Source organism: Loxodonta africana, chromosome 17, assembly GCF_030014295.1.
Source record: "Loxodonta africana isolate mLoxAfr1 chromosome 17, mLoxAfr1.hap2, whole genome shotgun sequence".
NCBI classification, from domain to species: Eukaryota; Metazoa; Chordata; class Mammalia; order Proboscidea; family Elephantidae; genus Loxodonta; species Loxodonta africana.
Genome location: NC_087358.1, coordinates 1,408,495 through 1,430,102, shown reverse-complemented (window position 1 = coordinate 1,430,102; position 21,608 = coordinate 1,408,495). Strand labels below are relative to the sequence as shown.

Genomic DNA, 21,608 nt, shown 5'->3' with positions numbered 1-21,608 from the left:
CACTTATTACCACCGAAAGAAAAAGTCAGTGAAGTAAACCTGCCATATCTGTGTTCCAGGGAAGTTAACCCAGATTGTCTTTGGCCACTGGGATGTGGTCACGTGCTTGGCCAGGTCTGAGTCATACATCGGTGGGGACTGCTACATCGTGTCCGGCTCTCGAGACGCCACCTTGCTTCTCTGGTACTGGAGTGGCCGTCACCACATCATAGGAGACAACCCCAACAGCAGTGAGTGTTGGTCTGGACTTGTCCTATTGGGTTGCATTGTTGATGTTGTTAGATGCCGTCAGGGCGGCTCCGACTCATAGTGACCCCGTGTTCAAGAGAATGAAATGTTTCCTGGTCCTGAGCCATCCTCCTGATAGTAGGTATGCCTGAGCCTGTTGTCGCAGCCACTGTGTCAGACCATCTCGCTGAGGGTCTTCCTCTTTTTCACTGACTCTGTACAAGCAGACTACACATTCATTTAAATATATTTTACCTTTTTTTTTTTTTCCAAATAGTTTTTCCTGGGTGTGTTAAGGATTTTATGATACCGAAAGCTTCGGTGGCAAAACCTGTCCTGGAATGAGCTATATTCAAAGTGTAAAAAGTGACCACTAACTATTCTAACTGCCAACCTGGACCCTCCCGGCCCCTCACACTGCCCTTCCCCGATCTCCAGACATCCCCATCCCTCGGAAATGTCCTTCCGAGTCCATTAGGCCTCCTGTGATTTCTCAGCTAAATGTGTTCCCCCCTCCTCTGCAAGTCCATAGGTCTCATTGGTGCCTGCTCTCTACCACGTGGTACACAAACGCTTCTGTTCACTTAGCAGTTCCTGAGCACCCCTTCACGTTAGGCATTGGGGATGCACGCTGAATAAGACAAGTGTCTTTGCTTGGGTTGTTTCCTAACGTGTTTTCTATCTACCGATTCTCCCCCAAGAGATCGTGTTGGGGAAAGGGAGGGGACTTCCTGGTTAAGGTCTTTCCAGCTGACTTTTCCATGGAGCCTTTTGTTCACATCAGAGCAGTCGTTGCTCCTTGGAGCTGCTGTTCTGGTGGAGGTCAGGATTCTAGTCTTCTCGTCTGAAGTCTCTGGTTCCTGGCACACTGACACACACAAATACTGTAAAGTGTGAAGAACCAACTTAGAGATTGCCTAGAAATAATTACGGGTTTAATTATCAACCTTTCAGTAGTTCAAATGGGTGTCCTGCCCGTAAAATATAGAATAGTTTCTGTAAAGTGTTAACAATGGAATTCATCCACCGACAGCTACAACAGCATCCACAGTTAACTGAAACATGGGCTTTGGGAATACTTAGGACACAACAGAGCTAAGAATGTCCCAGGACCTCTGCGTATCTGCAGCTGAAATATCTTAAGGGTAGATGAGAAGTCTGCCATGTCCCAGCTGTGTGGCTGGAGGCCGCTGCCCTCAATCCTCTGCAGTTTGGTTATTTCCCGCCTGGGAGATCGCTGGGGATGGAAAACCAAGTGTCCATCTATGCTCCAATCCCTCCCCTACCTTATACGCTTTGACAAGAATACTACAAAAATAGGAAATGGCTTTTGAAGGATAGGAACAAAGATTCCATCATTGTAGAGCAGAGAACATAAAAATTTATACACAGTAAACCTGTGAGAGCCAGGACCCCACCTTTGACAGAGTGCAGTGTTGCGACTTTTCTGTCCCTTGTTTTCCTTCTCTGACAGGTTTCCCCTTTACCCAGGTTCCGGCTTTCGCAGGTTTCACTATATGTATGTTTCAGAAGACAGCGGGAACTCGAACGTGAGGACGTTAGGCAAGGTCTCCTTCTAGTCGTCCTTAGCCAGGACAGTGGATACGGAAACTCAGAGTATATCAGAAAGCATATGTCTCTTGCTGTAAAAATCGAACAAAAGAAAGAGCGTGTGTTATACATTTAATTCCCTGCCCTAAATTGTGAACTAAGATACGGTATTGAAATAAGGAAAAAAAAATCAGCATTGCTTGGTTGGCAGACAACTCAAACAGTTAGCTGCCAAGCCTGCACTGTTGAGGAGGACCGTACTCTGAGTAACAGTTAGCTGCCCAGCCTGCACTATTGAGGAGGACCACACTCTGAGTAACAGTTAGCTGCCCAGCCTGCACTATTGAGGAGGACCACACTCTGAGTAACAGTTAGCTGCCAAGCCTGCACTATTGAGGAGGACCACTCTCTGAGTAACAGTTAGCTGCGAAGCCTGCACTATTGAGGAGGACCACACTCTGAGTAACAGTCAGCTGCCAAGCCTGCACTATTGAGGAGGACCACACTCTGAGTAACGGTCAGCTGCCAAGCCTGCACTATTGAGGAGGACCGTACTCTGAGTAACAGTTAGCTGCCAAGCCTGCACTATTGAGGAGGACCACACTCTGAGTAACAGTTAGCTGCCAAGCCTGCACTATTGAGGAGGACCGTACTCTGAGTAACAGTCAGCTGCCAAGCCTGCACTATTGAGGAGGACCACACTCTGAGTAACGGTCAGCTGCCAAGCCTGCACTATTGAGGAGGACCGTACTCTGAGTAACAGTTAGCTGCCAAGCCTGCACTATTGAGGAGGACCACACTCTGAGTAACAGTTAGCTGCCAAGCCTGCACTGTTGAGGAGGACCACACTCTGAGTAACAGTCAGCTGCCAAGCCTGCACTACTGAGGAGGACCGTACTCTGAGTAACATTCAGCTGCCAAGCCTGCACTATTGAGGAGGACCGTACTCTGAGTATTTCTGCTTTAACCTCCTTATTTTCTCCTTCTTTAACCACGTCATTAAAAAAAGTAACTTCGTTTTTAGCAGGACTCTGTGGTATGTGTGTGTATATACTGTATTTTCACGCAAATAACATGTGCCTTCTCTGTTTGTTTGCCAACCTCACCCTCCCTCCATGAGGTAGTTTCATAAGCGCTACTATGCTGGGTTTTTTTTTTTTACATAGTGCTTTACAAAAAAAAAAAAACATAATGAGCTTATGAAAATGTTATTTGCATAAAATACAGTGAAACATTTAATCCACAGGTGATGGCTTTATTACTCTCAAGCATGGTACGTTATCATAAACATTTCACCTAAATGTTTTTTCATGTATTTCCAAATTTTCTATATTTCCATAGCAGTGTAACATTTCTTAGAAAACTACTTAAGCAGTAGGTCTGTGCAGTATCTTTCGTAGACACTGACAAAATTTAGAAGTATTAGAAAAAATTAAAAATAAACAGAATAAAGCTTTAAATCCAATTAGCAACATCTTCAGGACGAAGCTTAGAAAGAATGCCAATGAGCTTTCTAAAATGAACTGATTTCCGTAAAAGCTGCTCTCTGGTCGCAGAGACGAGATGTTTTATGTAATGTACTGCTCTGAGGTAAAGATTCAAAAAGAAGAATGTTAATATATAGCAGTTATGTTAGGAAAGAGCCCTGGTGGTGCAGTGGTTAAGTGCTCGGCTGCTAACCAAAAGATCAGCGGTTCCAACCCACCCACCGGCTCTGAGGGAGAAAGACCTGGGGATCTGCTCCTGTAAAGATTAAAACCAAAAACCCATTGCCATCAAGTCAATTCCGACTCATAGTAACCCCACAGGACAGAGTAGAACTGCCCCACAGGGCTTCCAATGCTGTCATCTTTACAGAAGCAGACCGCCACATCTTTCTTCCACAGAGCGGCTGGTGGGTTCAAACCACTGACCTTTCCGTTATCAGCCAAGAGCTTAACTACTGTGCCACCAGTCCATCTTCATGTAAAGATGACAGCTCAGAAAACCCTATGGGGCAGTTCTGCTTTGTCACATGGGATCGCTATGAGTCAGAATCAACTCGAACGCAACAGGTTTGTTTTTTGGTTATCTAATGTTATGTTATCTAATGTTATGTTATGTTATTAATGTTATGTTATTAATGTTATGTTATGTTATGTTATGTTATGTTATGTTATGTTATGTTATGTTATGTTATGTTATGTTATGTTATGTTATGTTATGTTATGTTATGTTATGTTATGTTACGTTGTTATGTTATGTTACGTTGTTATGTTATGTTACGTTGTTATGTTATGTTATGTTATGTTATGTTATGTTATGTTATGTTATGTTATGTTATGTTATGTTATGTTATGTTATGTTATGTTATGTTATGTTATATGCTTTATTTTCTAATGATCTTTTAAATCAAAAGATAGTCCATTATTGATTGTAGCTTTGGTCCATCTGTTAGCAAGAAAAGCTAAATATAATAATGTTTACAGCATTTAAAATTTCTTACAACAGGAGTTATATAATACCAAATGTTTATATTAATCTCTATTTAAGGACAAAATTGTGAATATATTCTTTTTGTTAAATGCAGTATTTTATTTAAGCTTTAAATAAGGACAAGATTATCCTCAAGAAATAATGACAGAATATTATCAATGCATACTTCTCAGTATTGCCTCCATTTTGTAGCAACTTTGGAGGGGGGATCAAAAACTGCTATCATTGTTGTGAACCTAAACCAACCCCATAAAATCCACCCTTTCAAGACTTTATTGGACCTTTGCTGTGGACACAATGCCTTTCTAGATAAAATGCTCTTCTAGACTAAACCAAAGTATTAATCAAGCCACAAGGATGCATTGAGTGCCTACTGTGTGCCCATATTGAGTGCCTACTGTGTGCCCGTATTGAGCGCCTACTGTGTGCCCGTATTGAATGCCTACTGTGTGCCCGTATTGAGTGTCTACTGTGTGCCCGTATTGTCTACTGTGTGCCTGTATTGTCTACCGTGTGCCCGTATTTAATGCCTACTGTGTGCCCGTACTGTCTAGTGTGTGCCTGTATTGAGTGTCTACTGTGTGCCCGTACTGAGTGTCTACTGTGTGCCCATATTGAGTGCCTACTGTGTGCCCATATCAAGTGTCTACTGTGTGCCCGTACTGAATGCCTACTGCGTGCCTGGCACTCTCCTGGCACCAGGTATACTGGGTAGTCACAGCCCCTGACTCTGTGGACTTTACAAGAATCTATGTTATACTGACCACAAAACTGCTTTTCCTGCTTGGGTATGCTCCGTACATTATGTGACTCATGAGTTGCTCTCAGATAATATCTGGTATCATACACACTTTAAGCATCCATAAAATGCCTAGCTTTCCATCTTGGGTGGTGTATGTGTGCTCAGCGAGGGCAGCCACGTGTACCTCGTAAAACAGCCAGCCTGGTGGTGTATGTGTGCATGGCCAGGGCAGCCACATGTACCTGCTAAGACAGCCAGCCTGGTGGTGTATGTGTGCACGGCCAGGTCAGCCACGTGTACCTGCTAAGACAGCCAGCCTGGTGGTGTATGTGTGCACGGCCAGGGCAGCCACGTGTACCTGCTAAGACAACCAGCCTGGTGATGTATGTGTGCACAGCCAGGTCAGCCACCTGTACCTGCTAAGACAGCCAGCCTGGAGGTGTATGTGTGCAGGGCCAGGGCAGCCACATGTACCTGCTAAGACAACCAGCCTGGAGGTGTATGTGTGCACGGCCAGGGCAGCCACCTGTACCTGCTAAGACAGCCAGCCTGGTGGTGTATGTGTGCACAGCCAGGGCAGCCACCTGTGCCTACTAAGACAACCAGCCTGGAGGTATATGTGTGCACGGCCAGGGCAGCCACCTGTACGTGCTAAGATAGCCAGCCTGATCGTGTATGTGTGCGTGGCCAGGGCAGCCACCTATACCTGCTAAGACAACCAGCCTGGAGGTGTATGTGTGCACGGCCAGGGCAGCCACCTGTACCTGCTAAGACAGTCAGCCTGGAGGTGTATGTGTGCAGGGCCAGGGCAGCCACCTGTACCTGCTGAGACAACCAGCCTGGAGGTGTATGTGTGCATGGCCAGGGCAGCCACCTGTACCTGCTAAGACAACCAGCCTGGAGGTGTATGTGTGCACGGCCAGGGCAGCCACGTGTACCTGCTAAGACAACCAGCCTGGTGATGTATGTGTGCACAGCCAGGTCAGCCACCTGTACCTGCTAAGACAACCAGCCTGGAGGTGTATGTGTGCACGGCCAGGGCAGCCACCTGTACCTGCTAAGACAGCCAGCCTGGTGGTGTATGTGTGCACGGCCAGGGCAGCCACCTGTGCCTACTAAGACAACCAGCCTGGAGGTATATGTGTGCACGGCCAGGGCAGCCACCTGTACGTGCTAAGATAGCCAGCCTGATTGTGTATGTGTGCGTGGCCAGGGCAGCCACCTATACCTGCTAAGACAACCAGCCTGGAGGTGTATGTGTGCACGGCCAGGGCAGCCACCTGTACCTGCTAAGACAGTCAGCCTGGAGGTGTATGTGTGCAGGGCCAGGGCAGCCACCTGTACCTGCTGAGACAACCAGCCTGGAGGTGTATGTGTGCACGGCCAGGGCAGCCACCTGTACCTGCTAAGACAACCAGCCTGGAGGTGTATGTGTACACGGCCAGGGCAGCCACCTGTACCTGCTAAGACAGCCTGGAGGTGTATGTGTGCAGGGCCAGGGCAGCCACCTATACCTGCTAAGACAACCAGCCTGGAGGTGTATGCGTGCACAGCCAGGGCAACCACCTGTATGTGCTAAGATAAGACAGCTAGCCTGGTGGTGTATGTGTTCACGGCCAGGGCAGCCACACAGACTGGCCAGTCCACTCTTTTTAAGCAGCCACAACATACACTAATCGACTGCCACGTCAGTGACCCAGAGACATAGTCCTCGCCGTCAGAAATCTCGCAGTATGAAAGAAATGGATTTTTTTTCTGTTCTAGTTTAATCTAGCTGTCAGTTCACAGGTCAGAGAATCAGGCTGCATGGGTTTTCCATCTCATAATGCATTGCTTCTCAAGACCCAAAAGCTAGTTATGTCTAAACTCACATGAAAGGGTGTGGCACATAGGCCCTTCAACTCTGAAGGCTGTATTTATCAACCAGCGCTCGCAGGGGGAAGTCCTGGCGTGAAACATAACATCCCAGAGCTGTATAATTCAGGGTTTGCTCTTGGTACATACACTGAATTGCTTTCTATGCCAGAACCATACTTGTTCATCAATCAGCATAATGAAATGGTACGATTTATTTATTAACCTTATGTCCACACCGCTGAAATTTTCCCAGGGTAAATCCAAGTGGCTTTAATACGTTTGTTTCTTTTGCACTATCGTCATTACTTTTAATCAGTGTTCATGTCACAGGGAATAAAGAAGCACCGCCTGTAGATTTTTAGGGGGTATCGGAAGAGTCTGTGGTTTCATTTTGTCAGATGTATTGTTGTGACTAATTTAGCCATCTCAGAAATACTGAATAGCCTTTTTCTAATTATCTCTACAGTTTTAATGAATTAGCCAAAGTGACAACGAAAGTGTTTGTAAACAGATTATTGTAAAGGGAGATTAAGACCATAAAAGAAACAAGCAAAGGCTACCTGGCCCAGGTTTCAGTGGATTTATACTTGTTTGATTAATATAGCCTGTAATTCTGCTATTCCTTGTTATTCTTTCAAATGTGTGACTTTGAACGTAGGAAATCATCTTGGAGGCTTTGAACAGGCCTCTAACCAGATAACAGAGTTGCAGAAATGTGAAGGACAGATGCTTCCATCAGAAATAGACTTTTACACAAATTCCAAAACTAATTGGAAAGTGATAAAAATTAATTTGCACACTTTAATTGGATGCAGCCTCCCGCGTGAAAAGAAGGCGCGCCAGGCAGGCAACCTGTGCTAAGAGCTGATTGAATTTTTGTCAGGTGGGCCTCTTGGACTTGGCCACTGGTCCTCTGGAGCCTCTCTCTGCAATATGTCACCATCCTTCTCTGCCTGTGTGAGCTTTAAAAGGATCCCTGCTGCTCCTGCTGGATCCCTGGAGTCCGCAATTCCATTGATCTGGGAATTGACATTTCTCATCCTGTGCTCTGGCTTCTAACAAGGTAGTCACAGGGGGCTGGCCAGCATTGTGGTCTTTTCAGCTGACACTCAGAGTACAAGGGAGTCCCAGCTCCAAACCCAGTCTGCTTGTGAGGTGTGTGACTGTAATGTTTACACGTGAGTAGACAGGGAGGCTTACAGAAAGCTTGATACATAAAAAATATATACATATATAGCACGTGGAATTCTTAAAATCCTAGTGAGATGAAGCTTTGAAAGGATTTCCTGTTCATCTTTTCAGATCAGATCTACAGATACCCATTGAGTAGCACACGTAAGGCACTGTTATTATGCTTTCCTGTCCTACTTTTTAAAGACAAGTCTGTTAGCTCAGGTACAGGCACTATGCAAATGATGAAATGGGAAACCAGTTGCAGGGGGACTCCAGCTGTGCACACACGCTTCTGAGCGCCCATTGTGTGCCAGGCAGCTCCAGACATGACCCTCCTGCCAGCCTCCTGTCACTACACATCTGCCAAGTCACCTCCCTCTCTTTGTCTGCGTCCAGTCTTCCTTTCCTTGAAAAAGGCTGTCCCCGTGTGGGCCCTGCAACCCTGCTCACCAGTGTACCGTAGAGATGGAAGCACAGACAAGGAATCGCCCAGAGTTTTCTTTTTAAGTGTATTTATATTCATATGTATTCAACGGGTTTGCCTTAGTTCTCAGAGAAAGGAATCTTTTCCAGGGTTTAGTTAATGTTAGCAGGAGGAAGATGTGGCAATCTGCTTCTGTAAAGATTACAGCCTTGGAAACCCTATGGGGCAGTTGTACTCGGTCCTATAGGGTCCCTATGAGTTGGCATCAATGGCAGTGGGTTGGGTTTGGTTTTGGTTAAGTTCGTGGAAAGCCATATTTATAACAATTATCAGAGGAAACGTAGCTACATGGGTGGTGATTCTTACCTCACAGGCTTTCTGAGGGCCATGGGACAAATGTGTGATATACAGCCCCTCTCCCAGACCTGCTCAGCAGGAGACCCCTCAGTCCCTCCTCTCCCTCAGCCTGCCATTAGGAGACTTTTTAGAGCAGTGATGAAGAAGAGGGCGGGCTGCCAGCCAGGTTCTGTGTCTTCACGGTACTGGACCTGCAAGAAAGGCCTTTGGCCTGGGTCAGAAACAGCACAGAAAACCAAGGAGTGACTAATATGGCCTCGTCCCAGAGATTCAGATAACAACGAGGGTGCCTGGGCATCACGAAGACCCCTAACTGCTGGGGAACTTGTGAACTTGGAGGAAAAATAAATGTGTCTACAATGATGATTCTTAAACTTGATTCATACACTGGCCCATTTTAAAGACGGAGTCTAGGAGTGTAGCTCCTGGACCCTAGTTTGAGAAACACTGACTTAATCAGCTCATCTTTATTTTTAAATTCCACAACAAAGAATTAGCAAAGCATAGATTTTGACAGCAAGGAGAGTTTTGAATCTCTATAACTGGTTTAAAAAAAAAAATAGAGTGCCATTAAAATCAAATTTAGAATTTTTCATAGACCTTTCTCATCTCTAAGAAAATATCCATAGTTCCAAGTGTCCATAAATCCCACTTTGAGAAATACCACTCTAGAGGAGAAAATTCAAGAGCTCTGAGAGTTGCAGTTACAAGAACAAGTTCCAGCATGCCTTTTCAAGGAGAAAAAGTAACTGAAACTGATACTTGAAAATGAAATAATGAGATATGTACATATATACAAAGGCCTATTTCTATATAATGCTTGCTCTTTGCTATGTAAAGATGATATTGTAGACTCAATGAAATCGTACATTCAGGATAAACAAATGTCATACCATGTGACTCTGCTATAATTGTTTAAAAAATCAGAGAAATGGGAGACTACAGGTAAGGTAAGACAGACATTAACAAGTGTTAAAGAGAAGAACCAAATGGAAATAATGGGCATTAAAAAACACTCAGTAAATACTTGTTGGATCTAATTGAGTGACCTGGGTCCAAATTATACTGTTAATGAACGTTCCACATCCTTCTCCCTGACTGCCTGCCTTCAGCAGAGCCCTCTGAGTCCCAGCGGGCCCAGCAGGCCAAGCTTGACTTTGTGTGCCTTCTCTCAAGGAACTACTCTCAACCCTACCCACGTCGGGGCCTCAGGCCACTTAGCTTCCAGGCCTCCTCTCTGACTTTCTCTCGTTCCCTTTCCCTCACACTTCTGCACTCCAAGGCTGTGAGAGATCCCGCATTTCCATCCAAAATGGCACCTCCAAACAGCTGCGCCAAGCCAGACGAAGTTAGAATGAGGTCCTTTCAAGTTTGCTGACAGTTTTCACACTGCTTTGCAGCTTGCTGGGCAAGTGCTCTGATTTTTCCTGGACGCATGAAGTTTTTGATCCCCGCTGTATCTTGCACGTGTGGTTCTCCTCACAGCTGTCAGGGTGTTGCTTAGACCCTCCAGTGGCATGCCTGGGAAGACCAGGCTGCTGGATAGATTCTGAGCAGCTCCAGGGTGGGCCTTACCCCTTCCTGCCCACACCTCCCAGCCAGGGCCTGGCACTGAGAAGTTATCCACTCAATCCCAGTCCTGCCCACGGGATGTCATGCAGCGGGACTCAGCCAGGTCTGTGCTCATGAAGTGGAAAAATGAAGAAAATCATAACTTCTTTCCTTTATTACTCTCTTCCCAGAATGGCCTTTTTGTTTCGTTTGTTTGTTTTGGAGATTTTTGGTAACACCGTAAAATGAGCATAAACTTCAGAATTAGGTAGTTCTGGGTTCAATTTGAGGAGCCCTAATTTTTTTTAGTGGCTCAGTGGTTAAGCACTTGGTCGCTAACCAAAAGCTCGGTGGTTTGAACCCACCAGTCACTCTGCTGGTAAAAGATGTGGCAGTCTGCTTCTGGAAAGACTACAGCTTTGGAAACCCTGTGGGGCAGGGTCACTATGGGTTGGAATCGACTTGATGGCAATGGATTTGGTTTGGTCTTTTTGGGGGTTCAATTCCAACACTTATATGAACATAGGCAAGCTGAATAACCTTGCAGAGCCCTGAGTTTCTGGCTATAAAGTAGGGATAATGACATTTCCGACCTCATCAGAGTGTCGTCATAATTAAATGAGGTGAAGCCTGTAAATGTCTTGGCAGTCTCGATGTCTGTCCCGTAACAACAATAAGGCAGAGAATGGCCATCACCGCTGTCATAATGGTCTAAGTGCATCACCTACATTAACCTACCTAGTCATCTAAACAATTTACGTAGTTGGTACCACGGGGGTGCCCGTCCTACAGATGAGGAAACAGACCAGCTGCTAATGATAATGGTCATGCAGCTGGTAAATGTCCTTGATGACTACTGCTGACTGTTGTTTACAGTCTTTGATTTAGTGGTGGCACTGGTTTGTGGTGACTCGATGCTGCTGTTTTTTCAGGTGACTACCCTGCACCAAGAGCCGTCCTCACGGGCCATGACCACGAAGTTGTCTGTGTTTCTGTCTGTGCAGAGCTGGGACTCGTCATCAGTGGTGCAAAAGGTCAGAAGACATTTCTTTCATTTTAAATCTTAAAAAAATGTACCTTTAAGGCACAATAATTGGTCTCTCTTCACCTGGAGCAACAGGAAGAAGTCAGGAATAGGAGGAGGAAATGGAATGTGTGGCTAATTGCCTCCATGAACAACTGCCTCCTTTGCCAGGAAACCCGAAGAAATGGATGGTACCCAGCTACTATTACTGAATATTTTGATCAAAAATTCCTTAGAAGAACCATGTTCAAAAGGGGGAAAATTCAAAACACAATTTCAGCTTCTCATGGATTCTAGACTTTCTGGAGCCATGGAGGCTGGATGAACTCCTGAAACTATTGCCCTGAGATAGTCTTTAAACCTTAAACCAAAATTATCCCCTGTAGTCATCTGGGTTGGGTGGGTAGTCATCTTAAAACCAAACAGCAATCTAACTTAACTAGTAAAAAATACCTGCCTTGAGCATTGTGCTCTCTTAAAGAACTGTCTGTGTGGGGTCAAACGGCTCCTCGAAATGTCAGCTAGGGAGCTTAGGAGACAGTGGGGTTGTTAATGGGGAGAAACGATTCAGAAGAGGAGCGTGAGAATGGCTGCACAACTTGAAGCATGTAATCGGTGTCACTGAATTGTACATGTAGAAACTGTTGAGCTGATGTATTCTAAACAACAGCAACAAAATAAATAAAATTAGGTGGGAAGATGTACCATTTCCTCTCTCAGGCTAACCATGATTTGTGATTTATTTTAACAGGGGCTCCATAGACAAATGCAACCCCTAGGTTCTTTGCAGCTGTTTCATTTTATTATTAGTATTTACTAGTAACTAACAGGAAATATGTATAGAATTTTATGTAGTATTTTGTAGCTGTTCTAGCCAGAACCCTGGTAAATTAAATTGCAGTACATCCATCTGATGCAGACATTAAAAATAACATCTTAAAAGATAAGTGGAAGATACCCGTGATGCATGGCGTTGCTCAGTAGATAAAGCTGTGATCCATCTCCACGAGCCCCTTCCTTTTCCTGGGCCGGGGGCTATATAAAGACTGGTGGGAAAGGAAACTGGACTCATAGGTTTCTTCTGACTCTTTGTGGATGAAGCGTTGTTTCGAGAAGAGTCAGGAAACCTAGGTTTTAATTTGGGTCAGATACCAGCTGTCCATAAGGAGCCCTGGTGGTGCAACAGTTAAGCACTCAGCTGCTATCCAAAAGGTTGGTAGTTTGAACTCACCTAGTAGCTCCACAAAGAAAGACCTGGCAATCTGCTCCCCTAAAGATTACAGACTAGGAAACCCTATGGAGCAGTTCTGCTCAGTCACATGGGGTCCCTGAGTTGGAATCGACTTGACAGCAGCCAACAAGGACAAATTCTCCATGGGCCGGTGCTGAGGCAGGAAGGGGAGGGGTGCCCAGTGGAAGGGCAAGGGTGACCAGTGGGTGGAGCCCCTCACAGGGTTTGCAGTTCTCATTTTATGGGGAGTACGGGGAAGACACGGACGTCCTTTAAGCAGAGGAGTGGTGATGACCAGATCTGGTTTTCAAGAGCTTGTTCTGCCTGCTTTACAGAGAGCTGGCACAATGACGGCAGGGACCATGGTTTTCATCTTAGTATCTAAGAATAACAACCAAAGACAGACACGGGAGATTTGCCATGACTTTTAACTAAAAAAACGACAACAAAATAATATGTGTAGTATTATTCTATCCTGTAAATCTAAAAAAAGGAAAAAAAAGCAAGCTAAAAGACACTGGCATGGGGAAAAAATTAATTTTCCGTAAGTGCTGATATGAGAAGTAATTTCTGATTTAGTTTCTGTGTTTCCTATAATGCACATCTGTTACTGTAGCGGAAACCCTGGTGGTGTAGCGGTTAAGTGCGATGGCTGCTAACCAAAAAGTCAGCAGTTTGAATCTACCAGGTGCTCCTTGGAAATTCTGTGGGGCAGTTCTAATCTGTCCTATAGGGTCGCTATGAATCAGAATCGACTCAATGGCAATGGGTTTGTTTTGTTTTGTTTTTATTACTGTAGTAACCAGGAAAAAAACTAGGTATAGCTATGTAATATCACAATATAATAAAAAATGATATTATATAGGTATACCTAGTTTTTTTCCTGATTACTACAGTAATAGATTTGCATTATAGGAAATACAGAAAATAAAAAACAAAATAGAAATCATCAGTTACAGTAATTAAGAGCTCAGCTGCTAACTGAAAAGTTGACAGTTCAAATCCACCAGCCACTTCTTGGAAACCCTATGGAGCAGTTCTACTCTGTCCTATTTAAAAAAAAAAAAAAAGAGTCCTAGCGACCCTATAGGACAGAGTAGAGCTACCTTGTAGGGTTTTCAAGGAGTGCCTGGTGGATTCAAACTGCCAACCTCTTGGTTAGCAGCCAAACTCTTTAACCACTACAGGGTCTCTGTAAGTCGTAATCAACTCGACGGCAACGGATTTCAGTATGCTATATAATATTGCTTGTCTGTTAAAATCAATTGATTGAAAAATGAAAATGTAAATTTATCCTGTTTAGAGGGTAATTTGAGCATGTAGTACTAAACTGTTTTAGCCTATTATTCTAAGTAAGATTTTTTTTTAATTATTTAAATTTTAAATAAATTTTAAAATAATTTGATCTATTACTTTAGACTAGTAATTTTTTGTCTTATCAACATTTCTACAAGGAAAAAAAAGATTGGTACAAAATAAGTCAATCTCATACTATTTTTGCATTCTTGTTGCACTGTTCATTTCTTTAAAAAACAAAAAGTGGTTTTTTAGTCTAAATTAGCTAATTTTCTTATTTTTGCATTTTATGCTTTATGTTTAGAGTAAAAAAAGTAAAACTTATTACATTTTTTTAATAGTAATGTATTTATGTGGCACAGTGTTAAAATTTGAATGCTGCTAGAGAAAATTGACGACTCTTTTGATAACTCTCCCAAAGTTTACAAGAAAAATTTCTAAAAAACACACTAAGAGAAATTTTCTGGGGCATATGGTTGTTTATTCCCGTATAAGCTATGAGCTGTCTTCTTCTATGACAAATATTCTCTGATGAAAAAGGAGACCACGTACTTACCCAGTTAAATGGTCCAGCGTGTGTGTTATTTACGAGGTATTCTGAGTGGGCACTGGGCTCTGCCTGGCAAACTCTTTTCTCTTGCCTCTGCAAGTCTGAGTGCGCACAGTACATTTGTGGGTTTGTGAGAGCTGAGGTGTGATTTCCCGTCACCTCTGTCACCCCTTCTGCAGAAGGCCCCTGCCTTGTCCACACCATCACTGGAGACTTGCTGAGAGCCCTGGAAGGACCAGAAAACTGCTTATTCCCACGTCTGATCTCCGTCTCCAGTGAGGGCCACTGTATCATACACTACGAGCGAGGCCGGTTCAGCAACTTCAGCATCAACGGGAAGCTTCTGGCTCAGATGGAGATCAACGACTCCACTCGGGTAAATCTGCATGCTCGGTGGCTAAAGAGGGCCTGAAACCAAGCTGTTTTACATGAGGCGATTTATGGTAGAATTCCTCCAGCATCCCTGTAAATGTGCAGTGGCTTAAAAAGCATGTACGTATCAAAACAAAATGTGGTGCACGCGTGCAGCGAATACTGCTCAGCCATGAGGAGAAATGAAGTCCTGGTGCGTGCACAGTGGGGACGGCCCTTGACAACGTGCCGCTGAGTGGGCGCAGTTGGTCACAAATGGACAGATACTGTGTGACCCCACTTGGGTGAAACATCTGGGTGTACAGTGTGTAGAGGCCAGTGTTTATAGTGGTTACGGGGCCAGGAGGACGCGGTGCTCGGGGGCACGGAGCTGTGGTTACGGGCGATGGCATAACTGGGGAGTGGGGTAGGGTGGTGGTTGAGCAGCTTGAACGTAGTTAATGTCACTGAACTTTACATGTGAAGATTCTTGAAATGTCAAAGTTTTTATGCATATATATTTATCATAATAAAAAAACATATGCAAAAAAGCATGTAAGTTCATGTACGTTGATACTTCGAATGAACCTAGTGTTCATATATTAAAAAGAAAACCTGTTGCCGTTGAGTGAGTTCTGACTCGTAGCGACCCTACAGGACAAGGTGGGACTGTCCCAGAGGGTTTCCAGGGGGCAGCTGGTGGGTGGTCAGCAGCCAAGCCCTTAACCACTGGACCACCAGGGCCCCAAAGTTCGTGTAATCTAAGTAATTAATCCAGTGACTTACACGTTAGTGGTGACACCAGCAGTTTGGTTGGCAGTTAGGCCCCTAAGGAGATGGTCTTTAAGCTCCTTTACAAATGACTGTTTCAGCCCAGTGCCGTCACAACGTGAAGGGCCCGTTTGTTGTCAGGTGGCCTTATCTTTAGTACCCTAGACAAAAATTAAATATACTCAATTGCCTTCATCCCCGAGTGAATTGTAACTGCTGGCCCATCGTTATTAAAAGCTGTTTTGAAATATGCTTCTATTTGCCCAAAAAGCCTAGACGTTAATAATATTCAGGACTTAACAAAGCATCATGTTACCTCATTCTCAGGTTACTCCTGGGTTAGGTTGGTAATACTCCCTTCGGGATGTCAGTTATTTTGTAGCTTAATTTGGTTTTAATAAGACCCTCTGCATCTCTAAGAGCCTTGCTAAGTTCCAGGTTGGGAATTCTGTGGGTCGCACGCTGCTAGGACACGTGTGGCCTGCTCCTGAGGAAGGTGCTCTGGCCAGCTGGGAAGCCCTGAGGGACATGGTGGGCTCTCTGTCCTCTCTCCTGAAGGCCATCCTCCTGAGCAGCGACGGGCAGAACCTGGTGACTGGCGGGGACAATGGCGTGGTGGAGGTCTGGCAGGCCTGCGACTTCAAGCAGCTCTACATCTACCCAGGATGTGACGCTGGCATCAGAGCCATGGACTTGTCCCACGACCAGAGGTAAGCGCGTCAGGGAGGAACTGACCCCGAGAACCGGGACAAAACGCTCCTCCCAGGCTAGCACGTGGGGCAGGTCCCTGTGGAGAAGATCGGCGTCCGGGTGGAAGGAGGCTAGCCCGGAGAGGGTAAACTGAGGACAGTGAGGACTCAGGGACTCTGCTAAGAGGGAAGCAGAGGAAGGCAGGAGGAACAACAGCTAAGGCACATTCTAAGGGCCCAAAACATAGAACGTGTCCCCACGGGAGGTCCTCACCTCGTACCAGGCGGGCAGCCCTGGGCTTTCCAGGGCGCAAGGGTAGCTGGTGTTCCTGAGAAGAGGTGGGGACAGCTTGAGGCTCATGTCGCACTAGTGAGCACCAGCAAAGTGCTGAGTGTGGCCATGGCCAGCTTCTGGTGTCAGAGATGCCAGGCACTCGCCCACTACTTGAAATAATCCCCCCGCCTCCATTTTCTTATCCACCTATTCCCATTTATGTTATTTTGTTATTTTTTGTGTGTTCCTGCCAGACACCTGACACCTTTCTGGGAAGGGTTGATATGAACATCAATTAATTAATAAGATTTTCTGTTGTTCTTCATTTTGTGAGGGAATTTTGTTATTTCCTAAAATTAAACTTCAGGTTCATTATAAAGTGAAAAGATTAGGAACATAAAATCTAAAGCTTCAAAATAAGCTAAACTCATAATTATAACATGGCATGTAATTTCTCATTTTTTCCTAGATATTTAACAGAAATAAGAACAGTTTGTTAGCCAACTTTTTTCAACTATATACAATATTCCTTACAGGACAGTTGCTTTTAAACTATTGTAAATATTAAGAGATACAATAAATTTAACAAAACGTCTTCACAACATAGTAAAAAATAGTGTAGTTTGGAAGAAGGTGTGTTTGGTCTGAGGGCAGATTTTATTTTTGGCTTTGTTTTGTTTTTGCACAGATTGTTTTTAAAGAGCATTTAAGCAGGTTAATATTGCTAGAGTATTCCAGATTGTGGCTGTCCAGACTCGTGAACACGTGAGGATGGTTCTCTGTGTAATTACTTGTATACACATGGTATTTTTAAAATGATTGAAATGATTTGTGTTCTTAACTGATACTCTTATCCATTCATGTATTCATTTTGCAAATATTTGCTGTCAACATCATAGATTAAGTACTACACAGAGTACTGAGGATACATGAAAAGATTACTGATCTCAAAACCAAAACAAAAAACCCAAACCCTGTTGTTGAGTCAGTTCTGACTCATGGCGACCCCATGTGTTACCAAGGAGAACTGCTTCACAGAGTTTTCTTGGCTGCAGCCTTTACAGAAGGAGATTGCCAGCCTTTTCTCCTGGTGCCGCTGGGTGGGTTTGAACTGCCAACCTTTAGGTTAGTAGATGAGCAGGAACCTTTTGTACCACCAGGGAGCTTGGTGATCTGAAAGCACTCAGAATAATCCCAATACAGCAGCTGTAGATGAGGGAGCAGGAAGAGAGCAGCAGAGGAAGAAGAGACTGACGTTTCCTGAGGCGTGAGGAGTGCAGGGAAGGCCTCCCGCTCCCAGGCGTGGGGACAGAGGGTGAGGGCACAGGAGCAAGGTCAGCCACACGAGAGCTCCCCAAAGCTGAGGGAGAGAGATACGCTTCAAGTGTCTGTTTCCATCCAATCTCCTCCTTAATGCCCATTCTTTCTGTTGTTTTACCACGTACCTGATACTTTTTAACCACACTGCATGCTTATAACTGAATATACATTTCGAGGGGATTCATGCTCAAAAGCAGCCGTTGGTGTCGACGGAATTCCCTCAGGAGAGCATGTGGAGTGAGAACTTTAGGAGTGGAGTGACCGGAGGAGACTAAGAAGGGTCAGAGAGAGAGGAAGGAAAGTGGAAATCCTCAGAGAAACCAGGAGATGAGGGATGTTCCCAAGGAGGAGGTGGGCAGGCATGGATATGATGCTGAGAGGCGGCACGGTGCTGCTGAGGTTGACAGCAGGGATCCACAGGCTGTCTAAGGTTCCCAGTGGGACCAGGTGTGGGCAGGATGGATCCACGAGCCTGTCTAAGGTTCCCAGTGGGTCCAGGCGTGGGCAGGATGGGTCAGCTTTCTCTCCCAAGAGCCCTGTCTCATTGAACACAAAATGCAGACTTGGTGAGCTTCGAGGTCCTGATGTTGCGTCCTGTAAAATGGCAGCCACGTCCGTGACCCACCTAACAGCTGTCTCTGCTTTTCCAGGACTCTGATCACGGGCATGGCGTCTGGCAGCATTGTAGCTTTTAATATAGATTTTAACCGGTGGCATTATGAGCATCAAAACAGATACTGAAGAGAAACGAAGACCCAATGCCAAGTAAAGGCCGAGAGGAAAGGCAACATCTCGGGGGAAAGCTCGCCGACGTGGGCCTCGTTTGTGCGTTCCATCACACCCAGCAATAGCTGTCCATCGTAGCCAGCAACCATTTTACTTTGTGTGTTTTTTCACGACCAAACACCAGCTGCTACCCAGCCAGCTTCTATCATGTAAATTATATGAATTAGGGGATGTTTTGGTAATTATTTCATATATCGTTGTTTATTGAGAAAGGTTGTAGGGCGCGTCACAAAAGACTTTTGACCATTCTGAAGAAGTTTGTCTGGTTGTTACAAAGTGTAAGCTTTGAACCTAACCTGCGTCTCATTTCCAGCCTCTTTTCAAGCTGAGAAAAAACAAAAGAAGAAAAAAAAAAACGTTTGATACTTTGTACATCAGATGCATCTTATTTAAAGGGATACTTTTGTAAAAGTAAAACCTTGTATAAAGAAAAAAACGTTTCTTAATTTTATTGTGGAGTTAAAACTTGCATGCTCTTTAATCTCAATGTCCCGGTGGAGCAGGTACGTTCACGCCAGGAAAAGGGAGATCCCTCCAAGGACACAGCTTGTTCAAAAGGGTTGAATTAGGTTCAGTCAGTAATTTTTGACATTTTCACCAATATATAGTTTGCAGTTTTTAATCTAAATTCATCCTTCCGAGAGACATTTGCTTACAAGGCATTTGGATACTAAGCCATTATTTGCCATTTTGGTACTTACACAAAGAAAATTCAGCCCTACCGTCGTGATTCACAGACATAGCAGAGAGGGGCTGAGGGTGAGGCCCGGGTTTTTACCATATAAATAGGAACCACGGTCCTTAGTGGCATAGCAGTGGCTTCCGACAGACCTCTGACGTTCTCTTCCAGAATCTTCCGCTGGGCTAGCATGTGGACATTAGGAAGGGGGTCTGATGCCAACTTTGTTTGTTTTACTCTTTGGTTCTTGAATATAGCTTAGTTTCTTTAATAACAAGTTGGACTTCATTACACAGCTCCAGTTATTCTTTTATGTTCTTGTGAGATTCTCACCTGAAGCCGCACTCTTAGCCTGAGGCACTTCATCTTTTAGGGCATAAAATGATGGCTCTCCAGTGATTTTCCTACGTTGCACCCATCAGGTTCCACACCCAGGGGAGTGGACTCTCACGTTTCTTCTCTGTATATTTGGTGACCGTATCGTCATAGATGTACGTACTGTGTCAGTAGGGACTATGAGGCATGTCGCAGGAATGTAATATTCTCAGAACTTACACTCACTTGCAGTCATTTATTTAAAAAGATTAAACGAGATAATGGATTCTTTGTATTGGCACTTTGCGCCAGAAACATATCGTTATTTATTGCTGTGATCACCTCTTTGTTACCCACCCTGTACTAGTAGGTTTTAGCACTGAACCCTTTCGCTGCTGTTTGTATTTCTGAGCCTCTGAGATGACGGGCAGTCAGCGTGACCATGGCGCTCTCCGCTGCCGGGCTGCACGCTGTCTCAGGTTGGTAGCTTAGAGCTGGGAGAGTACAAACATCTGGAAGACGAGTTCATTTCATCTTGAGATCACGGTGAAATATTTTGGATTTATAAATTCCTTACGCTATTGTAACCATGTTTTATTGCAAAGATGTAAAATATGCCAGATGTGTGTGAGTTGGAAATCAAAAAAGAAAAATAAAATATGCAAAGAATTCATCGATGCCTTCCCACTTCCTTGGCCACTTGACTAACATGCATTTGTTATGTGAAGTCCCCATCACCGCGTGTAAAGGACCCCCATCCAGAGACATAGAATGAGTCCTAATGAGGGTCTGTCATTTGCTGAAATGTGAGCTGTCGGCTCAGCCATCTGGCAGGGATTTGGGGCGACAGAGACGAGGAGGACACAGCCTTCATCCTTTATTCTGCCCAATACACTGTTTTGGTGGTTTTTCTTTTCTCTAGAAGGAACTAATTTCAGCTTACAGTGAGGGATATAATCATTCTAAAAACCCACTGCCATTCAGTTGATTCCGACTCACAGCGACCCTATAGGACAGAGTAGAACTGCCCCACAGGGTTTCCAAGGCTGTAATCTTTATGGAAGCAGACTGCCACGTCTTTCTCCCAAGGAGCAGCTGGTAGGTCCCAACCACCAACCTTTTGGTTATCAGCCGAGTGCTTAACCACTGCTCCACTGGGGCTCTTCATGACTCATTCCGTAAGTGTTATCAAATAATGCTGCGACCAGCACTTTCTAGAATTCATCATCCACCAGGCATGACACAGGCAGGGGCTGGGAGACCTCAAGGAACTGAACAGCAGCTGGAGGCTGGGAGGAGGCAAGGCCAAGGGACTCTAGGCCAGCCCAGTCCACACTGGGGTGGAGAGGGGCTGGGTCCCCGCATGCCCGGGCTGGGGAGGGGCTGGGAAAGCCAGCCAGATAGGCCCAGGATGGACAAGCAGGGATTGGGGTTCCCCCTGTATCCTCAGGACAGAAAACCCAGAACCTAGAGGGCAGGAAAAAGGTTTGCTCATCTCTCTGTCCCTCCCATCCTCACTGCAGACATCTACCTAGCACCATCAGCCCCTCTGGCTCCCTGCCTCTCCCAGCAGCATCCCCTGGGCCATCTCATCCCCCAGCTGATGTCGCTGCCTCCCACCTGACCTGCCCCAGCCGGAGGGGTATCACCAAACCACAAACGCAGCCAGCCAGCCCCCTGCTTAGCCCTGCAGGATCAAATCTGGGTTAAAAACAGGTATTTCACTTTTATCTCAAGAGGCCTTTTTTTATCCTGGAACTTAAAAATTCCTAACCCAAAATTAATCCCCCAGGGGCTTTTTTCCTCTCTTGCCAGAAGTTGCTAATCAACTTTTCATTCCTGTTCCAAGAGTTGACAGTAACAAAACCATTAACTTGTGGTTTAACGAAAAAGACTCGGGCTTCTTTAGCTTAAATTTCCTGTGGTCTCAGGACAGCAGGTGGTGGCTGCAGGGCAGCACTTTT

At 45.0% G+C, this 21,608-nt stretch overlaps 1 protein-coding gene across 5 annotated transcripts in view; it reads left to right on the top strand.

The window, feature by feature from the left end:
- The window catches only part of NBEA (neurobeachin), a 914,947-nt gene extending 894,634 nt beyond the window's left edge, over positions 1 to 20,313 (top strand). For all 5 annotated transcript variants that reach the window (XM_064269920.1, XM_064269919.1, XM_064269917.1 and 2 more), the window contains 5 exons: positions 60 to 230; positions 11,291 to 11,392; positions 14,639 to 14,835; positions 16,140 to 16,291; positions 18,515 to 20,313. In XM_064269920.1, the coding sequence (XP_064125990.1) occupies positions 60 to 230; positions 11,291 to 11,392; positions 14,639 to 14,835; positions 16,140 to 16,291; positions 18,515 to 18,605 (713 nt within the window). In that variant the 3' untranslated portion in view covers positions 18,606 to 20,313. The remainder of the gene's footprint in view (positions 1 to 59; positions 231 to 11,290; positions 11,393 to 14,638; positions 14,836 to 16,139; positions 16,292 to 18,514) is intronic.
- The last annotated feature ends 1,295 nt before the right edge of the window (positions 20,314 to 21,608 follow it).